At 41.0% G+C, this 16551-nt stretch overlaps 1 protein-coding gene across 2 annotated transcripts in view; it reads right to left on the bottom strand.

The window, feature by feature from the left end:
* The window catches only part of LOC118783681 (A disintegrin and metalloproteinase with thrombospondin motifs 14), a 55389-nt gene that overhangs the window by 19450 nt on the left and 19388 nt on the right, over positions 1 to 16551 (bottom strand). The window contains exons 4-6 of one of the 2 annotated variants that reach the window (XM_036537636.1): positions 12915 to 13111; positions 4055 to 4138; positions 402 to 558 (exon numbers count right to left, since the gene is read on the bottom strand). In XM_036537636.1, the coding sequence (XP_036393529.1) occupies positions 402 to 558; positions 4055 to 4138; positions 12915 to 13111 (438 nt within the window). The remainder of the gene's footprint in view (positions 1 to 401; positions 559 to 4054; positions 4139 to 12914; positions 13112 to 16551) is intronic. The other variant, XM_036537644.1, reaches the window with a different exon arrangement.

Genomic DNA, 16551 nt, shown 5'->3' with positions numbered 1-16551 from the left:
AACAAAGGGGGAAACACAACAAGCTGACAAACATCTGGAAAAAGTGAGCTTCACATCTACGCTATCACATGACCAACCATTTATGTTAGCATCCTTTGAGTATTTTCTTTTTCCTCGACATGCCAAAAACTCTCCTTTTACAACTCGATGGTGAAATAGCGAGTTTTATTGCAGGTTGGCACCAATGCCCAGTCAGCAAGGTGCTGGAAAAATACTCAGCGATAACTAGCGTAACGGCATGAGGTCACCGCTGGCGGAACTGTGCCCGACCTCAACGGCGGCAGCGGCGTAAGTTTCCAGAAACCTTACCTGAGCAAGACTTGAGGCCAACCCTTGTGAATGGAAGCAGATACTCATCAGCACTCACTCTGCACAGGACTCGATCGAGAGAAATACAGTACCTTGCATACCTGCGGGACCAAAATCTTGCCTTGTGAGGAAGATGGCATGGTCGTGGTACTCGGCATGATCGGGGTCACGCCGCTGCTGCGTGTTCGCCCAGCGGCAGACCTGCTCCAGGCTACGGGAGGGGTTCCCTCGCTCGATCAGGCTGATGGACTGCACACGCACATACACACACACAAACACACAAACACACACACACACGCACACACAAGTACACATACACAAACACAGGAAAATGGTTGTTCAGGGAAGCCTCCTTCAGATAAAGTGCAACTGTATAGATACATCTGTATACTACAATGAAAAATGAGAAAAACACTACATTCTCAGATTATTTGAAACCCATTTTATCCTGTAGCACTTTGGCTCTGAATTTTCTTCACTACAGTCTCAATAATGGAACAGACCTCTTGCATTTATCAAATGTCTGAATGTGAACTGAATGCTGGTTATTTTTATTTCTTCAAAAATGAACACATCTATAGCATAAAAGACACACAGTGGCATTTCCATTTTAAATTATTTAAGACATCAGTATCAACAGTTCCAGGGGTATACATTGTGTTTGTGAACTTGAAAAGTGTGAAAGGGGACATTTGTGTGTTTTGATCTTCTCTGGGCTGTCACTCAGTCACCAGAATGTGACCCATCTGTGTGTTCATGAAATTCACCTGTGTGTCTCTTCCTCTTTCACATCACAGCAATCTGAGAAAACCATCAATCAAAGAGCACAAAATACAGGGCAGAAAAAGCCAAGAATGAGGCCCGTGAAGAAGTCTCATTGTCTCTCAACTTTGATAGCATAAAATCATATTATAGTCAATATTCAAATTAATTTTATTAATTACTGTGTCTTAAATGCAAAAACAAGTTTCAGACATAATCCTTCTTTAACACATCTTAAAAAAAAACTCTGGCTAGAAAATCTCAGTTCTCTTATCTAAACTGTGCTGCTATATCGGAACATCTGAAATTTGCATTCCATTATTTCTTCTTCTAAATGTGACTGACAAGATCAGTGTCAATGGCACTGCACTAAACACTATTTCATTTCATTTCTAAGATCAATTTCATTATCAACATTTTTTTTCAATCCTGCAACAAATAATGTTGATGTTTTACTCGTGAAATGCATAAACCTGGAAATAATGATGAACTGAACTATGAAGACCACTTTTACTTTTAATTGGCTGAGAACTTAACACATTGAATAAAGCAATGGACAAGAATAGAGGAATCCTTAAACAAAACTGCTACATTGTGTTGGATCTTGTATCTATCAATGTAGCAATGTATAAATCAGAATGACTGTAGTGCATTTCATTTCAAAGAGAAAGACCTAAACTGAAACACAAATCTAAGGATTCTAACCTACATCTGCATTTACATGGCGCCCATACAATTCAGTTTCACCATTCCAATGTAATGTTTAATTCATGCCATTTTTGTGTCATAAATTATTCCAAAATTACAGTAAATTTTAGATCCCTAATAAATTCTGTTCTGGAATTCTAAAACATAGAGTTCACTGTGTTCTTCTCCCTTGCCATTGGTTAATGTGGCTAAATACATGTAGAATTTTACTGCCAACTTTCTTTGAGGTTGTGTATGGTATGCTTTACCAGACAGCCCACCTTAGCTGTCATAAAACCCAGCCGACAGTCACATGATAGTCTGGCAAAGAGGTCTTAAGGCCAGGAAATAAATCAAATCAAGAGCACAAAAAAATCATACCGCTGTACCAAATCACAGGAGCAGGCCTGAGCTCCTGTTCCCAGTAACCTCGGCTCACTGCTTGTAGCAGGGCAACAGTCGGCCCGCAAATCTAAACCTGATGGCATATGTTTCTATCCACACTGGCATGGCTGTCACAATTAATTTTGGACTGCCATGAGTTGAGAGTCAGGTGGAAAAACTAATCCTCAAGTGCTAAATTTCTGCTGGGAAAAAACGGTCCGCTCCTGGTGGTGGTCCCTCTCTGTGCCGAGTAGCATTAGTGTGGGAGGTGGATTAACACACAGCATTTACTGCAAAGACCAGAGTTTACTGCTAAAACCAGGTGACTCCGTATCCATTCCAAAGAACCCTGTTCTCTCTCACACATGAAAAAAAATGAATATGGCAAAAAAATATATCTCTAAATAAATTCAAATGGAACTGGTAAACACGGAGCTGGCTGCTGATAATAATGTCCTGGAACAGCTAGATCCAAATAGCCTGGGATTATCAGCACCTTTTATGAAAGGTGCGGGACGTTACGGTTATAGGCGCAGGAGTTAGCACTGGATAAACACCGGTCCACTCCCGCTGCTGTGAGTTGAGGCATGTTTAGTATCATCTTGTCTAATCACGATTATGTCAACACAGCCTTTGCCTTGGGGAGCCGGGGGGGGTGAAGAAGCCAGGCATCGGAGGCCTTGTCAGGACCCAGAGTCAGCTCATCATGCAAATGAAAGGCAAAACAGTATGTTGGCGCATGCTTCCAGTTTTAAGGCTTTGATGGTGTACCGACATTATACAGTCTGGGGACAGAGATGCCAAAGCGGGAAAAAAAAAAAAAAATCTTAATTCATGCAGATGGGATTTGTAATTCATCCATATTCTTTCCACTGGGAGATAAGTCAATTAAAACCAAGTATTGTTCCAGTCAATTTCCTTAATTATCATGGGAAATGCTTAATATATTGCTGCCTTGAGGGAACAGCTCGACATATTAGTGATTGTGTGCCCCTTCACTACAGCAAATGCCACGAATGTCACATGCTTAATGTGTGTTAAGATGTGTATTGTTTGACCAGCTAATGGTTAAAGTTTGCAAACCTGGCACTGGTGTTGAAAAGTAAAAAGTAAGAAGTCAATATAGCCTGCTGGCAGTGATTCAATTCTTTAAAGAATTTTAAAGGTGCACTTTTACAAGTGCCATGCTCCCTTTACACAAAGCTTTGAACAAAGAGTCCTGACAGCTTGTGTGCATTGCACCAGATGGCCTATACCTGGAATCAGTGACTGTTTATGTGGTTACACATTTCTGTCTTCATGAATACTAACATTATTACATATCAGAGAATTTTGTTAGGATGTTCCGAGAGAGCAGTATCTATACTGACAATGTAGTTTGTGTATTGCTATAGTCTAAATATATATACTCTGTGGTTGTGTGTGTGTGTGTGTGTGTGTGTGGAGGCACACGTGCTGTGTGCATGTGTGTGGGGGTATTTCTTGCAGGGAACAAAGAAACATATTTGTGAGCTAGCCAACATAACGTACATAACGCTACCAAATCAAAAGTCAGGTAGCTGCCTACATATCTCATTAGTGTCATTAGATACAAACTGATTGCTTAAATGTGGCTAAGGGATAAAGCAATCAAAAGACATAGGGTGCTTTGCTTATACTGTTTAACAGCTGATGTTTGGTCACTGTTTTCCTACAGAACCAAATTCACTCTGCAAACTTAAGTTCTTCAGCTGCTTCTTCTATCCAGTAATAATCAGCGCCCACTCTAAATGTTTCAGCAATCATACATCAGCTGAATCATTTCACACATTTGTGGTGGGAGTGAAGGTATGGATGTATGATGTCTTCTGTGTTGGCATACAAGCATTCAAACAAGTACAAAAATGCTAAATGCTTTAGGATCAAATCTTACCTGTCGATAGCCGACCATTATCATGCGAACAAGGACAATATTGATGTTGGTTCCCAAGGACTCGTCATGGTAGATTTCATCAACCTGAGAGAACAGTGAAAGAAACGCTATCAACCACACAAATGAACCATGAACCCAGACCAGATAATGGTGCAGCCCAATGTATATGTGCTCTGAATATACATTTGATTCTTTCTGATTTGACATAATAGTCTCCTTCAATTCCAGAGATCCTATCGTTACAGCCCAATGAAACAATCTTCAGTAACATTCAAAACAGGAATGGAATATTATATGCGTTTAAGCAAACAGGATATTTTCCCATTCCAGATAACCAAAAAAATACATTGGAAAGCACTTATAAACTTGTTTATGGGTATAACATTAATGATTAACAAAGGTGATACTGAATGCTCAGTCCCGCAGGATGTGAGTAGGTCTGGCAGAGGGATGGAGGGGATACAGAAGGCAGGCCAATGCGGCTGGGCAGAAGAATGCACGGCAGCTGGAGATGCTATAAAGCCTGGCTGTTTAGCCCCGGAGTCTCTGCTTTCAACAGGTCATGCCTTCTTCCCCCGGGAAAGGCTGGTGCTACATTTGCTGGCATTCTGACAGCTCCAGGTCTCTCATTTTCTGACAGATGAAGGCCTTTCATTGTGACAGTGAGGTCATGGATTCCTCCGTGTGCAGAAAAGGTTTTTTGGAGAACATTATTCTACCTATTGCTCTTGTTTACTTGATCATGAATCTACCAAAAACTGTTTCACTGAACCTGTAATTGGCTCAGCCTTCAGAGATGCAGTCAAACAATGTACAAAGTCTGCCATATAGTTATTACCACTTATTACTCTCCCCATGAATGTGTAGAAATTTAGCAGCATGAGTTTTCTGACATCATTATTTTACAGCATCTGTCTGAACTCTGGAACCTTAATGAAAAGTGGTTTTCCATTATGCCTCTACACATAGAGAGACTGGGTGTGTAACTTATAACAGTAATTAACCAACCTGGTCAATCAACCTGCAGTACTTGTCCAAAGCAGCTATTGAGTATAGATTTTTGATTATACAAATATAACTAATAATTCATCTTTATGTAATAGGATAAATGAAGGCAAATATCTGCAGATATGTGACTTACATGAATGCAACTGTGTTTGGAATTATGCATAATTCATAATGAGTGTACCGGAACTACATCAAGGACAGAATGTGTGTGTGCTGGGAGCAAATAATTATTTTATCACTTTATCACAGTGTTTATATATTATAACTCAATTAAATGACTCCACTAATGATTGCCTCGACTCTAATAGTCACAGAAACCCAGAATGCAACGGTCTGAACTTCACTGTAATGTGTGAAAACAGGAAAGACACCAGACCATGCGACATATGTCCTGATGCAAAAATTACTTTCTGTGGATTTGTAAGTATATTTAGCACAGAATTAATGAGAGGCTTCTGGGACAGGCCATATTCTGTACAGTCTATAATTGAAAACATGATTCTGGATTACAGTTCACCGAGGAATACGTTTGCAGTGGCACGGAAAAAAAAATGAGTCCATAGTTTTCATGCAGTCTTGTGAGATCTCTGATTATCAGAGTCCTTGAAGCCAACAGGCAAGTTATAGCATGCGTATTTGTTCAATGAATATTAAATTAGACACAACTTCACCAATTACAGCCCTGGATCCATATATTTAGTATCAGTGAGGCACCTCTCTCCCTCTGTTAAACCTAAAGTAATACACTTGTCAGTTTATGCCTCAGGACAGACATTTGCAGCTTGCAGATAAGCATGCAGCCACTCACACAGAGGCCAATAAGCAATACATGGGAAGCATAATGCTGAAGCATGGCAAAGTAAGAGATTTATGTAATTTGCAGAAACTACAGCACTTTTAATACTTTTCGATAAATAGCTTAGATCAGACGGGCATCTGTAAATGTTTGTTTTTCAATCCTTCACAGACAAATCCAATGCCGGGCTGTCTCCCTGTAATTAACACCTACGCAAGCGCTTTCTTCTGAGCATTGTTGGGGGCTGCTGTTACCGTTTATGTAAATGCAAAATTATGGTGTAGCAAGTTCCTTACATTCTCTCAACATTGAGAGGAACATGCCTTCTTTCCCTACCCAAGCATCCATGTATTCTTAATGATGTTATTTAACAAAAATCATCACAAATTCACATCATTCATGAATACAACAATCCAGGCCACAAACAATGCTTTCTGTATAACATGCGATTCAGCAGGCAATCATGTGCTCTGTCTTGTTAAGACATTGGCAAGGTCTTCACCATAGGCAGTTGTTGTGTAATGACTGGCAGGTCTGACCTAGAAACAGCACAAGAAGTGCCTTTTGGCTTTGTAATGATAGCCAGGCATGCACACACATAATTAAGAGCAAACCTGCGATTCCAATCAAATAATGTCAAATTTCCACTTGAACATGTTTTTTCTCCATCACATAATCCCCCTGCATGTCAGTGCGTCTCTAGAGGCCTATTTAGTCAATCAACAGTTTCAATTTGTGGCTTCTGAATTCCAGAATCACAGAAGAGCAAGAGTAGAATGATTTGTGTTCCTTTTTCCATTAATCAAAACTACCGGATATGCTTATTATTTATTGTGCTTATCATTGCCAGGCACGAAAGCTGCAAGAGAAATTGGATTTTAATAAAATGCTCTTGCCTTTCTCCACTCTTGACTAGGCATGAGAATCAGCAAACAATTCATATGGACACAAATGTTAATATTTCAAAGTACAAAATATGGTACTTTTATTTATTTGATAGGCATATTACATAATAGTGTGATCTTTCAGTTCTTTCAGTTATAAAACTGCTGCTGAGTTTCCTATTTAACAGATGACACTACTACACCTACTCCTTTTTATTTCAAATTAATAAACAACAATTAACACATAAACAGACAAAGCACAGCAAAAGAAAATGTAACATTTGGAATATGGAAAAGTCCTCTGAGGTTGTGATTATGAATAACATCTCAGAGGTTCAGCAATGTTATCAGGGAGAAGGTTTGAAAACCCTGACTAACACAAATTTTAAGTGAAAGGCTCTACATCTCTGAAGCACATGGTAACTTCTTTTGCTCCCTTTGACATAAATGTACCTCACAGCTGAGTAGATTAGAGATGAGAAGCGTCATTGCTTTGTAAGAGGTAATCCACTCAGAACTTGTTGCTGAAGGCGGACTGCCATTCAGTCCGAAAGGCAGTGACAGCCTGCAGTGATGGCAAAAGAGGGAAAGTTGAGACATTTTTTACGAGTGAAATTTATTTTTAAATGTCAGCATTGCCATATTCTGACGTGAATACAAGCCATTTCCCCTTCAAATTTGACACTAAAGTGTTTAGGGGGGAGGCCGAGTTTCAATTTCAAAACATACATAATGCCCAAACGCAGAAACAGTCTGCAGAAAACTCTAGACGTATGCTTCAAAAGCACTGAAAAATGAACATTACTCAGTCAAAGGTCTCCTCAAGATTTCTGGTAGGTTAATGGCTTTCTACTTAAGAGAAAGTAAGTAATGCACGAACTGTACCTATTGATATTTACGTCACTGTTCAGTCGATAATTTTCCATATCCATATAATTTTCTGTTGCTTGACATTAAAAAAAACTTCCAGGGCAATGGAACGGCAAATTATGAATGAATTCACGGCATTAACTTTATCTTAACATGTAACCTTCAAGCAATGTAAATTCAATAGGACTGTAGTCCCTGTCCCCTTTCTGCAGTGCACAGTGCATTAAAAAGCAGGTGAAAACTCTGATTCACCCATATCCTGACCCAGGTCTACGCAATTTTGGCTCCTGTGATGCCAGAGGCGTTTCTGGTTTTCATTCCCGAGCACTTAATTACATAATTGGATCAGTTTGTGGGCTAAACTAATGTAGGTGATCATGTGCTCGGGGTACTCTGCATTTTATTATTTAGAGAGACCAGGAACACCCACAGGACTGTGCCAATCTTGGAGCAGAGTTACCTAATACTGGCCAGATTTATGTCATGAACACTCAAATTCCTGCAAGATTTTAAATCTTTTTAAATTTAAATTGTTCTACTTATATTTTGATCTCAATAGGGGTCGACCCTTCAGCATGCATCCGTGCAAGTCTGTTTCAAAAACAACATCATCAATGGTTTACTAAAACTAGACGTAATACGGCATTCCATGTCATGTGCAGTCATTAATTGAGAGTACCTGTGGGTGGGTCAGTGAATGGCCTGCCCATGTCTCTGGAGGACAGCTGAGGCTCTGCTGCTTGTTTTGAATAACATTTTAAATAGCCTGACAGCCCTACGATGGTGGATGATGTCACCTCAGCCAGTCACTTATAAATACGCCACAGGATGATAAATGAATGCCACGGCGTCTTCCGCCAGCTCTCCCAACAAAGGAGTATCTCAAGATAGCACAGGAATAAGGCGTATCTTTCCTGTTCTGGAACTATGTTATTAATATAAATAATCTGTCTTTATGGATGCCACCTTTCAAAGGGGGGGGGGGGGGGGGGGGGGGTGTGGCGCTTCCCTCTTCTAATGACACGTGCCTTCTCTCTCTTATTTGCACACATTTCTTCTGATCTTGCAAGGGAAAACCAATGTCAAAGACTGTTCATGAACAAAATGCAGACAGATGCAGATAAATATCGGCCATTTATTGTATGACTAAAACAATATGGCTACTTACCAGTCCTTATGCAGTCCCTCTCCGGACCCCATTTTTCAGCCCTTTGTAATTGCATCAGCCCATTTGCTGGAGTCACAATTATAAGATACTTCATGCACAATTAATTGCACATCTGATGCATGAATGCACTAAACTGGTGAAATCTAGTATTTTTTTGCCTAATTAATGAGGTTAGAAAGCCCAGTTCTTAGGGACTATGCTGTTTCTAGAGGCAACGTTACATTTGTAATATTGGATTCATGCTATTGGCTAAGTCAAGTTTTTCCAAACAATGGTTTTAACAACAGAACTAAGAAATGAAGTGGAATGTATTACATATTATGTCATCACGCATAACCTCACAAACACAAAAACTGAAATACTCTCCTCGCTTAATGCAAGCTTAATTCACCCTGTAGTGTACTCACATAGCCTGGGGCTTGTTTCATGCACTGAAATTCAAAGACTAAGTTCAATGATGACATGTATACATGGGTTTATGTTGGACCTTGAACACAGCAGCTGTTGAAAAATGAGGACAACGTTAAAAATAACTGTAGCCTTTCCAAGGGCTATTTTAAACAGCATAACTATCATTGAATGTAGTTGCATCATACTGGTTGTTACTTGTAGAGCTACAGATGATACTCCTGCAAATAAAACTGACAGACTGAGCATGAAACTTGCACTGACACTGTGCAAAATGAGATTTTGTCCAAAAAAAACAAAAAAAGAAAATAAAAATAAATCTCTTGATCTTCTATTGTAGTCATGTTTGATATTGTCGGAAAAACAAAGTCTGTGCTTTTAACGGACATGGATAAAGGAATTACTTCAAAGCAGCGCTAATATCGCTCTCAACATTTTCTTGCGCAATTACGCCATACACTGTCAGATTAGTCACAAAGGAAGTGATAAAACCTTGAATGCATAAAACACATAATTACTTTTGCTGCAAACCAAGACTCTGCACAATTCAGCACATTAGGAAATGAGAGCAGCAGCTGTAGCCTGGAGGCGTTGAGAGCCCCTGGCTTCTGTGCAGTATCCCATCCGCGTAGAACAAAAATCTATTCGGCATAAAACAACACGGCCATTGTGCGTAAGCACCTAACCAGTCTGGCTTTGTCAAGGCAGGATGTGCACTAATCAGCCCCTCAAGGAGGGTGCCTCTCAGTGGTACCGCAACTCCTGCGGTGGGAGGACTGTGAGGGATTTGTGTGGGCATAACTCTCTCAGACACAACGCGCAAACTGGCTTAGCAGGAGAGCTAAGTCGTTTGCGATATTTGCCTAAAGTGTACTTTCAAAACAAATGGGCAATTTTCAGGCTTTTTTCTTCAGTTGATGATAAATAGGGAAGGGGGTTTCAGGTAAATTTCAGGTAAGCTGATAACGCCAGACAAATTATTTGAAATTCACTCACACTCATTTCAATTAGTTACGGTGTTGTCAGTTTGGAGTTAGGAATTAGTTGGGAGAAACAGACACAAATCCACTTACACGGAAACAGGACCCAAAAAGTAGATTATGGCAAAACCAGAAAAAGGTTTGTCGCTGTTGTTGTTGCATAGGAATTATAATTTCTTTAATAATAATACTACTCAAAACACTCCGCGATCAAAGAAAGTACCTTTGTGGAGATTCCTAGACACACTCTCATCCTTTGTGCAGGAGCCAAGTGGTTGTAAGGGGGGGGGAGGCGCGGGGGGGCATCACGGGTAAGGTCTCTCATTAGCACACCTGCTGCTGCCCTGATTAGCAGCTAACACCGCCTTCCCACCCACCTCTCTGTCTCGGCGCATGTGTTTAATTCCAGTGGTGGCAGCCTGTGCAGACCATTCGTGATCCGTTTCTGCCTTGCACCCCCCCGACCAACCCCCTGCCCCCTCCGCTCCCAAGCAGTCAGGTCAGTAATTGGCCCAGTGCTACTAATCAGACCACCCTGCTGGGGCCAAATCGTAACTGTTACAGAGTGAAACCAGCACTCTGTGAAAATCTGACTTGAGGGATTTTCTCCATCTAATCAGATTTAGGTGGCAGGAGCTGGTGGAAACCGTAATGAACAAGCTAAAGGGTTTTTTTGCCTCATTTTTAAATAAATAATCCATAAACATTTAGAGAAACCGAAGAGGGCAGACTGCGAAATGTGGCAATGTCCAACAGGAAAGGCTGAAAGACAACCAGGTCATGAAGCATAGAGAAAATATTCGCTTTGTGGGCGCCAAGGACATATTACAGTAACAACTCTGCCCGGCTCCGCATATGTGCCAGAGGTGCATACATTAACTTCTCAGCCTCAGACATTTGTGTTGTGTGAAGCTTTAAACTTCAGGGCCTTCACCCTTCACCTACCCTTCATGGAAGTAATAATTTTGTGTCACAAGTAAGGTGTTAACCAATCATAAACTCTAATGAACACAATGAACACCGTTCACTATGGGCTTGATTGCTTGCAAATTTCAGACCCACAACATTTAACATGTCTGATTTCAACATACCATTGGCAACTGTATGCACATCTTTAAAGAAAGCAGATCTGGTTTAGATCTGTGTGCGTAAAACAGAAAGAATCTATAAACTGCTTCTCTAATGTTCTTTTTTTCAGATATTCTCAAGTTCGTAAAAACTAGCAAAGAAAGAACTTACAGCTAGTGTGGCAAGCGCTTTATATGTGCACTTCAATTCCAAGTTTTCCTCATCAGTGTTTTCTTTGCTCTGTGCCAAGCCACCGATTTCTTGAGCTAATGTGAGTGTCTGTGGCGTGTAGTCTGTGAGATGATTTGTGGTCTGCAGCAGTTGGCAATGCATCTGTACAACTGTGCTGCTGTGTATTCACTGATTCTTACATAAAAATGCAGAATCCTCAGGGAGAGCCTGAAGCCTTTTCTGTCAATGGCTCTACCAAATGTCTGGTCGGCCACCCAGCTCACAAGATGTTCACTGCGAACAAATGGCACATCAATGACTGTGAAACTGTCAGAAGGCAGCCAGCTTCTCTCATCATAGTGTTATTTGGTTTACCACATACAGTGGAGAAGTGTGGCACCGTAAAATGAAATGGTCTGACAGCTAGGCAGAGCTCAGCATAATGACATCGAAGTGGTTCCTTGAAAGTCTTGACAACCCACAACACTTATTTTGACAAGATGAAAGTCTGGCAGTTCTGAATAAATTAACGCTCTTTTTAAAAAAATGATTAAATCACACAAAGAGTGGTCCATCTAAGCAGTCCGAAATGGAATCACTCAATCTCAGGACTGTCAGTCATCTTCACAACAACAAAATCAGGGTTCATTAAAAAATGGAAAATGTAGGTGGCTGTGCTTTTCCAGGACATCCCTCATTTGAACCCATCATCTCAGCATGTGTGTATTTCCATATCACTTTTTTGAAGATTGAGAAAATGAAAAACCAAGCTGAAATAACACCCCTTCTCATTAAGCTGAAACTATTGACTTACCTCCACTTCATCATACATGTCACATCTCCTTCTAAGCCAATCACATTTTAAACCCATAATAATACATGTCAGAGAATTAGGATATGTCTAGTACTTCCAAACATAGTCCTTTACAAGAACAAAGAGGGTCACACAGGTGGGCACTGCCCTGACACCACTTGGTGACTGCAAACTTCTCTGTAAAGTCGGTTTTTAATAAGTAAAATGCTTTATAGCACCAACCCAAACTTCGCAGCTTCTTAACACAATAATTAAGCTACTCTTAAGATAAATAAATCTGTACAGAGGGAGGTTCCAAGAAACCATTTGTGTACTTCAGTACAACAAAAATTACCAAGGAACTGACCCGGACATAAGGACAGACTCACTTCCAAGCATGCTTACTTGTAACTTGAACTAAACATGAACTTTGTCCAAACTTTTAATGTGGTGTTTGAAATACCATTCACTGTTGCTCAGTTTCAACCAACAACACTCGCTGCACTTTTGGCTCTTGGTGCAGGGTATGTTCCATCTATCTGACCTTGTTTGTGATTAGTTTTCAGTTTGACCGTGACATCAGAACACAGCATCTCATATCCCACAAGGGGCAGTGACGTGGAGGTTATCTCGATGCTGTGACCCATCCGTTAGACGAAAAGCACAGGGATCGCAAGCGGGCATGAGATGACGCGCTCGCAGCGAAGGACTTACTATGTTCATCAGGGTCAGGACATAGTTCTGCACGTGCTCCTTCCCGTGGAACCGCACCACCGAGTCGTCCACCGCCAGCAGCACCTCGATGTTGTAATCGTCCTTCCTGGCGTGCCTACGTTTGCGCTCCGACTCCGACAGCTTGTGCTCCACCAGCTCCAGGTTGTTGTGAAATTCACCGATTCCAAAGTCTGGCACTGGAAGAGATGTGCAAGTGATGGAATAGTTTTACTCAAGCTGGAGCCAAGGACACAAAGGTGCAAATGCTGAATTTAGTTGGAGAAAATTTGTAACTTTCCCTGACTGCAAAGAGAAACAATATGAAAGACTGTAACAGCGATAACAAAGAGTATACAGTGCTCTTGAATTCCCCCCCCCCGGTGCTTTTTTTTGTCTTTTTTTTAACAGTATCATCCTTGTAGGCATTCCTTCCATAGCAAAATGATAACATTGTGTATTTAACCCAGCTCATTCCTGCACTCCCTGGAGTAAGCAGTGGAATTGTGTGATAACAGCACCCCGTTTGTAAGGAGACGCATTTGTTTTTTCATTGAAGTGTAGATGTGCTCTGCCATCAACAAAGAACCTCTTACCAACACACGGAACGCGCCTCCTTGAATTATTCATCCAATCGGATAGATATAAGAAATACAATCCTGAGTCATACCCCACACAAACACAAAACAACACAGGAAAACATACTGACACTGAACTCGGGTCCTCAATATCCTAAACCACACAGAATATGAAGAAAATGACTAGATCCAAACTCCAGATTACAGGAATGGCCGAGGCAGTATTATACTTGGGAAGGTAAATTAAAAAAAAATATTCTTTACATTTCAAATTTATGACCACTGGTGGATTTCATTTGAACTTAACTACTACCATATGGAATCTGATACAGATTTTATAACAACATTATCTCTGACAAACAAAGTGTTGGTAAGTAGTATTCCATGTACATGAGTACATGAAGGAGGTCATTGGACGTGGCTTTACCCAGTGTTCGTTTAGGATCAGGATAAGTCAGGATTTGAGCTTCAGTCTTTTCAGTAATGGATTCATGAGGACATTCAATTCATAAAACACATCATCTTTCAAAAATCTTTTGTATTTTCTATCCCCAAAAAAAGCATCCCACTGTTCAGATCCTGAAGAGCATTAACTCATAAGGGGGACAATTTTTTCCATGTAAAGGCAGGTCAAAGAAACTGCATTTCCTGTATTTCTGTGCACCATGACTTCTGCCCTCTCTCTGCAGTGAGACACTCACAGCAGCTGTTTGAGAGTCCTCTCCAACTCTTCTACATACAGTGAGACACCAGGGTTTTCTCTGCAAATAGAGTAAGTCACCATACGGAGCACTATGAGTCTCACCCTTCAAGCCTGCCTCCTGCCTGCCTAACATATATATTTGTTTCAGAACAAAGCTGGATTTACACCTCTATAGATCAATATACAAATGGAATTTAGTAATCTCACTCAACTAGTTTCAGGTCAGACCTGTGGCCATTTCGCAGAAGGGCTCAGCCGTTGTTACGTGAGGTGCTTGTCAACTTGCAGAATGACATGGAGCAGCGTGACATGGAATGGCTCCACGTGTTACGGGGGATGGGTTTTGAAAGCACAATAAAGCACGAGATAAGTCTACACCTTTTCAGACAACAGGATCGTGTCAGAATCACGAAGTTGCCACGGAAAATCCAAACGTCCGTTACAAAATAATGTGGGGAATGCGCTACGGGCTGGGGATTATCACATTCCATGTTGACTGTAAGGAATCTTACTTCCACATGCAGAGCAATTCATGGGGTGGCGCTTGGCCAGATGTGGGGGGTAAAAAGAAGCAGGTTATAGTAAAAACCAGCAAGACCGTTTTCTTTTCTCAATGGAGTGGCGCTTGAAAGAGCACTGCAGGTAGAATCAACAGACGGTCAGCAACGGGGGGGGCCTCCCACCTTCTGCTGCTGACACACGTTCAGGTATCAATAGGGGCACTCACTCTGGGAATGTCACAGGGGAGCCTTATTTCCTGAACGCGTAGTAGTGGTGGTGGTGGTGGTGGTGGGGTGGTGTGGTGGGGTGGGGGGGGGGGGGGGGCTGATCTGTTAGATAGTGAAAGTGAGTCAGCGGCCGAGGAAATGAAGAAGCAGAAAACGGAAGGTATGGATGGAATGCCGGCTGAATATCGGCTGGGTCTCGGAGAAAGAACAACAAAGGAACTGACTGGCTCGAGCAGAAGAATGTATACCGGCGAGGAGAATGGCCAAAAAGTTTGACGAGGTATTCAGAAACGAATGCACAGACCATATGAAGATCAGTGTTAGAAAGAGAGGTCGTGAAAGTTTCTGGGAACAGAGTGGGGACGATTTGATTTAGTGCTTATTACAGAGAATGTGTCTGAAATACAGACACTGCAATAATTGCCCAGAACAAGGACAAGCACTGAAAAATGAAGCTTTTAACAAATGTAAGGAATTGGCACCAAAAAAAGAAGAATCAGAAAAAGAACAGCTACCAAAGTTCTTGGACATCTGGAGAGACATGGAGAAATCTGAAAAGATTGATCCACAAATTATGAAAGATGGGAGACAGAGCTGAACTCGACAGGATGATGGAGAGATGACAGAAACAGTGAACTAGACATGATCGGAGCTGGACTGCAGAAAGTGATGAATGGTCCACATGGAAGACAAAATAACAAGGAAAAGAAGGAGAGCCTCCAGAGGCGGAGAGGGATCATTTTCCGAAGAACTGAAGAGAAGAGCAGAAAACCGAGAGGGTATAGCAAAGGGGTCACATGTCAATGACTGGCTATTAGGCAGAATACCTAATAGAGAGACATAGATAAGGGCCTGTTGAGGCAGACGTCTTCTACACTGAAATATTTATAGCTGACTTACAGTACTTTCAAATACCTCATAGCATACACAGTACGACCTTCATTCTACAGAAAATGTAGCCACTGTCCGCAGTGATATTTCATGGCCATGCTGCAGATTTCCACAGGTGTGGATTATAATTTTCTGGTCATGTCATTAAATGAGCTGTAGTTTTTATGGTTTCAGTAATGTATTGTGTCCCTATTCCACTAATATAATAGTTCAATATAAGAGCCAGAAATGTGAATACTTGTTTACCAGAAATACATGTTCAACCACAAGTGAGGATGGGTGTCAAACTACCATTACAAAGACTTGTGTCAGAAATATGCATGTGCATCTATGCAAGCAGATGTTATCACACCTCAGCAATACTCATTAAATAAGATGGTCATGTTTTAATGAGCTATTCCGTGACTGTAACAATAAAAAACGGTATCAAACACAATACAGTGTGCTTTAGAAATTCGATGAAATGCACCATGGGTGGTCCTTCCAATGTTGTTTTTTTTTTTTTTTTTACTATCGCTCTCAGGTTCATCAGGCTAAAATATGATCTTATCCAAATGTTAGATCCTGCCATTACTTCAAGTCACTCAGCAAAGCCACAACCAGAGGCTGAAATGAAATACTGTACCGTTGGACTATACAATGTCCAGCACGTTTAAAAGTAATGCTTATTCTTCTGTGGATATGTACCATGATTGCTTTTTTATGGACTGTGAGAATTTGGTATCTAACCTCAAATCACA

The sequence above is a fragment of the Megalops cyprinoides genome, chromosome 1, assembly GCF_013368585.1.
Source record: "Megalops cyprinoides isolate fMegCyp1 chromosome 1, fMegCyp1.pri, whole genome shotgun sequence".
Taxonomy (NCBI): Eukaryota; Metazoa; Chordata; class Actinopteri; order Elopiformes; family Megalopidae; genus Megalops; species Megalops cyprinoides.
Note: the sequence above shows the minus strand (reverse complement) of the source record. Positions and strands in the feature narration are given on the sequence as shown.